Below are 8,782 nucleotides of genomic sequence, written 5' to 3' on the forward strand. Positions count from 1 at the left end.
ACCCTAACCTTCCCTCAACATCTAACCCTAACCATCTAACCTTCCCTCAACATCTAACCTTCCCTCAACATCTAACCCTAACCTTCCCTCAACATCTAACCCTAACCATCCCTCAACATCTAACCTTCCCTCAACATCTAACCCTAACCTTCCCTCAACATCTAACCCTAACCTTCCCTCAACATCTAACCATCTAACCTTCCCTCAACATCTAACCTTCCCTCAACATCTAACCCTAACCTTCCCTCAACATCTAACCCTAACCTTCCCTCAACATCTAACCCTAACCTTCCCTCAACATCTAACCCTAACCTTCCCTCAACATCTAACCCTAACCTTCCCTCAACATCTAACCATCTAACCTTCCCTCGACATCTAACCCTCCCTCGACATCTAACCCTAACCTTCCCTCAACATCTAACCTTCCCTCGACATCTAACCTTCCCTCGACATCTAACCTTCCCTCGACATCTAACCCTAACCTTCCCTCAACATCTAACCCTAACCTTCCCTCAACCTTCCCTCGACATCTAACCTTCCCTCAACATCTAACCTTCCCTCAACATCTAACCTTCCCTCAACATCTAATCTTCCCTCAACATCTAAACATCTAACCTTCCCTCAACATCTAACCTTCCCTCAACATCTAACCTTCCCTCAACATCTAACCTTCCCTCAACATCTAACCTTCCCTCAACATCTAACCATCTAACCTTCCCTCAACATCTAACCTTCCCTCAACATCTAACCTTCCCTCAACATCTAACCTTCCCTCAACATCTAACCTTCCCTCAACATCTAACCTTCCCTCAACATCTAACCTTCCCTCAACATCTAACCATCTAACCTTCCCTCAACATCTAACCATCTAACCTTCCCTCAACATCTAACCATCAAACCTTCCCTCAACATCTAACCCTAACATTCCCTCAACATCTAACCATCTAACCTTCCCTCAACATCTAACCTTCCCTCAACATCTAACCATCTAACCTTCCCTCAACATCTAACCCTAACATTCCCTCAACATCTAACCATCTAACCTTCCCTCAACATCTAACCATCTAACCTTCCCTCAACATCTAACCATCAAACCTTCCCTCAACATCTAACCCTAACATTCCCTCAACATCTAACCATCTAACCTTCCCTCAACATCTAACCTTCCCTCAACATTAACCATCTAACCTTCCCTCAACATCTAACCATCTAACCTTCCCTCAACATCTAACCCTAACATTCCCTCAACATCTAACCATCTAACCTTCCCTCAACATCTAACCATCCCTCAACATCTAACCCTAACATTCCCTCAACATCTAACCATCTAACCTTCCCTCAACATCTAACCATCTAACCTTCCCTCAACATCTAACCCTAACATTCCCTCAACATCTAACCATCTAACCTTCCCTCAACATCTAACCATCCCTCAACATCTAACCCTAACATTCCCTCAACATCTAACCATCTAACCTTCCCTCAACATCTAACCTTCCCTCAACATCTAACCATCTAACCTTCCCTCAACATCTAACCATCTAACCTTCCCTCAACATCTAACCATCTAACCTTCCCTCAACATCTAACCTTCCCTCAACATCTAACCTTCCCTCAACATCTAACCTTCCCTCAACATCTAACCTTCCCTCAACATCTAACCTTCCCTCAACATCTAACCTTCCCTCAACATCTAACCTTCCCTCGACATCTAACCTTCCCTCGACATCTAACCCTAACCTTCCCTCAACATCTAACCTTCCCTCAACATCTAACCCTAACCTTCCCTCAACATCTAACCCTAACCTTCCCTCAACATCTAACCTTCCCTCAACATCTAACCTTCCCTCAACATCTAACCCTAACCTTCCCTCAACATCTAACCCTAACCTTCCCTCAACACCTAACCTTCCCTCAACATCTAACCCTAACCTTCCCTCAACATCTAACCCTAACCTTCCCTCAACACCTAACCTTCCCTCAACATCTAACCCTAACCTTCCCTCAACATCTAACCTTCCCTCAACATATAACCCTAACCTTCCCTCAACACCTAACCTTCCCTCAACATATAACCCTAACCTTCCCTCAACATCTAACCCTAACCTTCCCTCAACACCTAACCTTCCCTCAACATCTAACCTTCCATCAACATCTAACCCTAACCTTCCCTCAACATCTAACCTTCCCTCAACATCTAACCCTAACCTTCATGTAAAACTGCAGTAACAAAAACTTCAATGTAACCGTTCAGTGACCTGACCCTAACGCAAACACAACGTTGAAGGAACCTTATTTTTTGAAAAGGTTACCATGATCCCCTAACGTTGTGGGAACGCTCGTTAACCAAACATTTCACTGCAAACATTTCAGTAACCTCTGATATTAACCTATATACTATATTTAGGGCTGTCAAAGTTCACGTGTTTTTAACGTGACATGTTTATCGCTGTAAAAAAAATGTTGTTAATCGTATCTCCATTTCCAACACTGACCGAAACCTTTTAAAACGTAACACAGCTACTACTTTAGACCGCGAGACAAAATCATTTCGGAGATATGCATTTTCTTTCTTTCTTTTGCGGATTCGTGTGCATGTCGCCGTACGTTTTTAAAACACATTGTTTGGTTTGATAACAAACAACATTGTTTAGCTAGCTAGTCAATGTTACCTAACGGGATAGAAACCTGATAACTTGACCACTGACTAGGCTATGCACAGTTTGGATGGCACAGGCAGAAGGCTATGGTGTGTGTGAGAGAGAGAGAGAGAGAGAGAGAGAGAGAGAGGCAGGAGGGATGAGAGAGGGAGAGAGAGAGAGAGAGAGAGAGACAGGAGGGATGAGAGAGCGAGAGAGACAGAGAGAGGGAGAGACAGAGAGAGAGAGGCAGGAGGGATGAGAGAGAGAGAGACAGAGAGAGAGAGACAGAGAGAGAGAGGCAGGAGGGATGAGAGAGAGAGAGACAGAGAGAGAGAGGCAGGAGGGATGAGAGAGAGAGAGACAGAGAGAGAGACAGGAGGGATGAGAGAGAGAGAGAGAGAGAGAGAGAGAGAGGCAGGAGGGATGAGAGAGAGAGAGACAGAGAGAGAGAGAGAGAGAGAGAGGCAGGAGGGATGAGAGAGAGAGAGAGACAGAGAAAGGGAGAGACAGAGAGAGAGAGAGAGAGAGACAGAGAAAGGGAGAGACAGAGAGAGAGAGAGAGAGGATGTGTGTGTGTGAGGATGTGTGTGTGTGTGTGTGTGTGTGTGTGTGTGTGTGTGTGTGTGTGTGTCAAACATTGTGATGAATTGCGATGAACTAAATGGCCACGAATTCAATTAAATTAATTTGACAACCCTAATTATATTATGACCGTAACGTAACCACAACGTTGAAGGAATGTTAAAATGCTGTCACAGAATGTTGTTTGAACGTCGCGGGAACGTTAGACATCGTAATCCGGAACAGCCGAGTAGCTGATTCCACCGATGGTGGGGGGACTGGAATGTAGAGGGAACAGCCAACAGAACACCGACCCTGAGAGACGAGGACGGGGGGGGAGAGAGAGGAACAGAGACAGAGTTATAAATATGTTACTATATATATTAAGAATTCTTTAAAGACTGTGAGCAGAACCAGAGGGTTGAACAACACACCTCTCCCGAAGACCTCTCGGAGCAGGGCTAGTTTGGGCTTGCGTGTGTGTGGGACGTGTGTCGGTGGCTCAGAGGTGCTGCTGGTGATCGATGTTCTGTCTTTCATCAATCTGTTCCTCATATGTTCTATAGGAGTTTCATCTGTTATAATGGACACCAACTGAGAGAGAGGTGGACGGAGAGAGGTGGACGGAGAGAGAGAGGTGGACGGATAGAGAGAGAGGTGGATGGAGAGAGAGAGGTGGACGGAGAGAGAGAGAGAGGTGGATGGAGAGAGAATTAAGTGATCAGGTTACAACATAAACATGTCCCCAAAGTTTCAGGTCTGCCTCGTTAAAAGAGGTCTTCTGAGGTCTTTTCTGAACGCAAACAACACATTTGACCGAGACTTGACCATACCTGGTCGTAGAAGATAACCATGACGAACACTCCAAACAACACCGACTCAACCAGGAGAATGATGTAGTGAGCTCTGAGAAGGGGCAACAATGAAAGACAGAATATACATCATACAAATCTGACTTGTACATCTCTTCCATCTCTATCCTCTCTCTCGTCCTTCACTCACACAATAAGGTGTTTGCTGGGAGACTCCTCTCCTTCTTTGTCTCCTTCCCCGTCTCTCTCGCTCCGTATTCTCCACACCCAGGCTGACACCACCAGAGCCATGGAGTAGAGACTGGCCATACCTGGAGAGAGACGGATGAGAGAGAGGGAGGGATGAGAGAGAGAGAGAGGGATGAGAGAGAGAGAGAGAGGGATGAGAGAGAGGGGGGGATGAGAGAGAGGGGGGGATGAGAGAGAGGGGGGGATGAGAGAGAGGGGGGATGAGAGAGAGAGGGGGATGAGAGAGAGAGGGGGATGAGAGAGAGGGGGGGGTGAGAGAGAGAGGGGGGGGTGAGAGAGAGAGGGGGGGTGAGAGAGAGAGGGGGGGGTGAGAGAGAGAGGGGGATGAGAGAGAGAAATTTTTGTTTTAAATAATAAATAATCAGTGGCTATTGAGGGGAGGACGGCTCATAATAATGGCTGGAAAGGTCTGACTGCACAGAGATGCTTGGGGAAATGGTCACAACGGGGGACCAGTGTGTGCTTCAGGGGAAGGGGGTGTATCTGACCTCCATCACCTAGGACTTGACATTGGTTTATCAAATCTCCCCATTTTTTGGGGCCAATTTTACTCAATCAAAATGGCCAGAAACAAAGACCTTTCTTCTGAAACGCGTCAGTCTATTCTTGTACTGAGAAATGAAGGCTATTCCAAGAAACTGAAGATCTCGTACAACGCTGTGTACTACTCCCTTCACAGAACAGCGCAAACTGGCTCTAACCAGAATAGAAAGAGGAGTGGGAGGCCCCGGTGCACAACTGAGCAAGAGGACAAGTACATTAGAGTGTCTATGTAACAGTACTCTTCTTGCGTTGTGTACAATCAATCCTCGACACGAACTCCAAAGTGTAGCACCAGTCATGGAGATTTATTCTGGTAGGAACAGCACAAAATTGCACGTCATGCAATGCACGGCTCACCATCCAAACTCTGCACTCACGCACGCTGGTTTGGTGCTTGTTCACTGGGGCATGTAGTTACCAAAATAATACAATTACAATATAATATCTTTAACAATGTACCTGGTAGGAACAGCACAAAATTGCACGTCATGCAATGCACGGCTCACCATCCAAACTCTGCACTCACGCACTGTACAAAATATATGAACCCCCCCCACCAGACACAGTAAGTTGCTAGCTAGTACTGGCGGGAATTCTTTACAACAAAATGCACAACCAATATTCTCCAAAAAACACTGCATCTTATGTGTGATGTTCGAATAACATTTACAAACCGGTTGATATAAATTGTACATTTAAATCATCACTTGGGAGTATAAAAATCACTTTTGACGTACAGTGCTTTGCAACCAACAACTCACCGCTGGTTTGGTGCTTGTTCACTGGGACGATTCTAACTGAAACATCCTCCCTCGTAAGCAAGCTATGCAAACCAGCCAATAAGATGCCATGTTGAGTAGGTGAAGGCAAGACAAAACTAAAACCAAAGACCCATTGGCTTAACAATAAAGTGGCAAGGGGAATCACCAATATAACCCTGTTACATCTAGTTGGAGAAACAGACAAGTCCTCAACTGGCAGCTTCATTAAATAGTACCAGCAAAACACCAGTCTCAACGTTAACAGTGAAGAGGCGACTCCGGGATGCTGGCCTTCTAGGCAGAGTTGCAAAGAAAAAGCCATTTGTCAGACAGGCCAATTAAAATAAAAGATTAAGATGGGCAAAAGAACACAGACACTGGACAGAGGAACTCTGCCTAGAAGGCCAACATCCCGAAGTCGCATCATAGAAACATCTGGGAAACCAGGCCTGTTATTCATAGCTGGCGTTGAAAAGGGTTTTGATAAAGTACGACTGGAGTTTATATATAAATGCCTGGAACATTTACATTTTGGAGAATCTTTTATAAAAGTTATATAAAGTAACCCGAGGTGTAAAATAGTAAATAATGGCTACTTCTCAGAAAGTTTTAAACTGTCAAGAGGAGATAAACAAGGTTGTCCACTATCGACATATCTATTTATTATCGATATAGAAATGTTATCTATTAAAATCAGATCCAACAATAATATAGAGGCATTAGAAATCCAGGGCTTAAAAACAAAGGTGTCATTGTACGATGATGATTCATGATTCTTTTAAATCAACAATCTGAGTCACTCCACAGCCTCATAGAGAATCTATATACTTTTTCTATCCTCTCTGACCTAATTATGATCAGTGTTCTATATTACGTATTGGATCACTAAACAATGCAACGTTGAGAGACTGCAAAGCTGTCATCAAGGCAAAGGATTAGAAGCATTGTTGTGCCCTAGTTTACTCCAATTAGGGGAGGGGAAGTAGGATAAGAAAGTAATAAAGAAAAATATATTAAAAAATATATATTCATATGTTGGAAAAGCATTCCAGGTGAAGCTGGTTGAGAGAATGCCGAGAGTGTGCAAAGCTGTCATCAAGGCAAAGGGTGACTACTTTGAAGAATCTAAAATATACTTAGATTTGTTTAAAACCTTTTGGTTACTACATGATTCCATTTGTGTTATTTAATAGTTTTGATGTCTTCACTTATATTCCACAATGTAGAAAATAATAAAAAATAAAGAAAAACCCTGGAATGAGTAGCTGTGTCCAAACTTGTGACTGGTACTGTAAATATTTGCCCAAAAAATATATGGGGGATTGGAAATGACGCAGACAATTACATTGATGGAAGCTACAATCTATCTGCAGTATTAAAGCTGATCGACCCCCTAATAAAATACAAAAATACAAAGAATGGCTGGAACGGAGCTAACGGAATGGCATCGTGTGTGAGACGTATTAGATACAATTCCACTCCAGCCATTACCACAAGCCCGTCCTCCCAAATGAAGGTGCCACCAACCTCCTGTGTAAGTAATAGAGAGTAGAGAAGAGGACTCACCTGTATAGAAGAGAAACTGGATAAAGTACTTCTGGTTCAACTCTCCAACACAGTTGTTGATCCTACAACACAACCACACACTATATTATAACGACGGAGGAGAGACACGGAGGAGAGACACGGAGGAGAGACACGGAGGAGAGACACGGAGGAGAGACAGGGAGGAGAGACAGGGAGGAGAGACCGAGGAGAGACACGGAGGAGACACGGAGGAGAGACACGGAGGAGAGACACGGAGGAGAGACACGGAGGAGAGACACGGAGGAGAGACACAGAGGAGAGACACGGAGGAGAGACACAGAGGAGAGACACGGAGGAGAGACCGAGGAGAGACACAGAGGAGAGACACGGAGGAGACACAGAGGAGAGACACAGAGGAGAGACACGGAGGAGAGACACGGAGGAGAGACACAGAGGAGAGACACAGAGGAGAGACACAGAGGAGAGACAAGGAGGAGAGACAAGGAGGAGAGACAAGGAGGAGAGACACGGAGGAGAGACACGGAGGAGAGACCGAGGAGAGACACGGAGGAGACACGGAGGAGAGACACGGAGGAGAGACACGGAGGAGAGACACGGAGGAGAGACACGGAGGAGAGACACGGAGGAGAGACACGGAGGAGAGACACGGAGGAGAGACACGGAGGAGAGACACGGAGGAGAGACAGGGAGGAGAGACACGGAGGAGAGACCGAGGACAATGACAGACTGAGAGAAAGAAGGAAAGAAGGAGGAATGAGGACGAGGAAGTTTACCAGGGACAGAGAGAGGTTGTAGGAGGAGTGTTACTAACCAGGGACAGTGATGGTCCATGCGTCGTATGCATCGTTGACATACTCTGCAGTGGTGAGCTCTGGGGGGGCGGTAGGTCTCACAACGACTACACACAGTCCAGCCCTCACAACCCTGCAACACACAATATCACAGCGACAATATATCACACAACTTATTACACTACAGTGTGTCTGTCTGTATCAGACTCTGCACAGCAACTAAACATTTCACAACTAAACGGCAACTAAACATTTCACAACTAAACGGCAACTAAACATTTCACAACTAAACGGTTCAAACTACACAGTTCTGCCCTCACAACCCTGTAGGAACACACAATATCATACTACACCCCCACACATCATAGTGAAATAGACGACACCATAAGCTCCACAGCTTCAAAATCTCTCCCCTCGTGACACCGGATTGCTAGATTTTCGGCGGCGCAACGGGCTACAAGACGGTTGTCACGTGTGTTTGTGAAGCAGAGGGTCCCTAGATCAAGCTGTTGTAATGACGGTGGACCCAGATAGAGAAGGAAGCAGAGGGTCCCTAGATCAAGCTGTTGTAATGACGGTGGACCCAGATAGAGAAGGAAGCAGGGTCCCTAGATCAAGCTGTTGTAATGACGGTGGACCCAGATAGAGAAGGAAGCAGAGGGTCCCTAGATCAAGCTGTTGTAATGACGGTGGACCCAGATAGAGAAGGAAGCAGAGGGTCCCTAGATCAAGCTGTTGTAATGACGGTGGACCCAGATAGAGAAGGAAGCAGAGGGTCCCTAGATCAAGCTGTTGTAATGACGGTGGACCCAGATAGAGAAGGAAGCAGAGGGTCCCTAGATCAAGCTGTTGTAATGACGGTGGACCCAGATAGA

At 45.5% G+C, this 8,782-nt stretch overlaps 1 protein-coding gene across 5 annotated transcripts in view; it reads right to left on the reverse strand.

The window, feature by feature from the left end:
- Window positions 1-655: 655 nt before the first annotated feature.
- LOC139534745 (palmitoyltransferase ZDHHC3) overlaps window positions 656-8,782 on the reverse strand; it is a 12,615-nt gene continuing 4,488 nt past the window's right edge. The window contains exons 4-10 of one of the 5 annotated variants that reach the window (XR_011666999.1): window positions 7,928-8,040; window positions 7,135-7,196; window positions 4,206-4,326; window positions 4,037-4,109; window positions 3,638-3,797; window positions 2,167-3,518; window positions 656-2,016 (exon numbers count right to left, since the gene is read on the reverse strand). Coding sequence is in view for 1 of the 5 variants with exons in the window: in XM_071334161.1 (XP_071190262.1) it covers window positions 3,427-3,518; window positions 3,638-3,797; window positions 4,037-4,109; window positions 4,206-4,326; window positions 7,135-7,196; window positions 7,928-8,040 (621 nt within the window). In the remaining 4 variants the exon portion in view is untranslated. Of the gene's footprint in view, window positions 3,519-3,637; window positions 3,798-4,036; window positions 4,110-4,205; window positions 4,327-7,134; window positions 7,197-7,927; window positions 8,041-8,782 lie in introns of all 5 variants that reach the window. The other 4 variants (XR_011666998.1, XR_011666997.1, XR_011667000.1 and 1 more) reach the window with 4 other exon arrangements.

Source organism: Salvelinus alpinus, chromosome 11 (assembly GCF_045679555.1).
Source record: "Salvelinus alpinus chromosome 11, SLU_Salpinus.1, whole genome shotgun sequence".
NCBI lineage: Eukaryota > Metazoa > Chordata > Actinopteri > Salmoniformes > Salmonidae > Salvelinus > Salvelinus alpinus.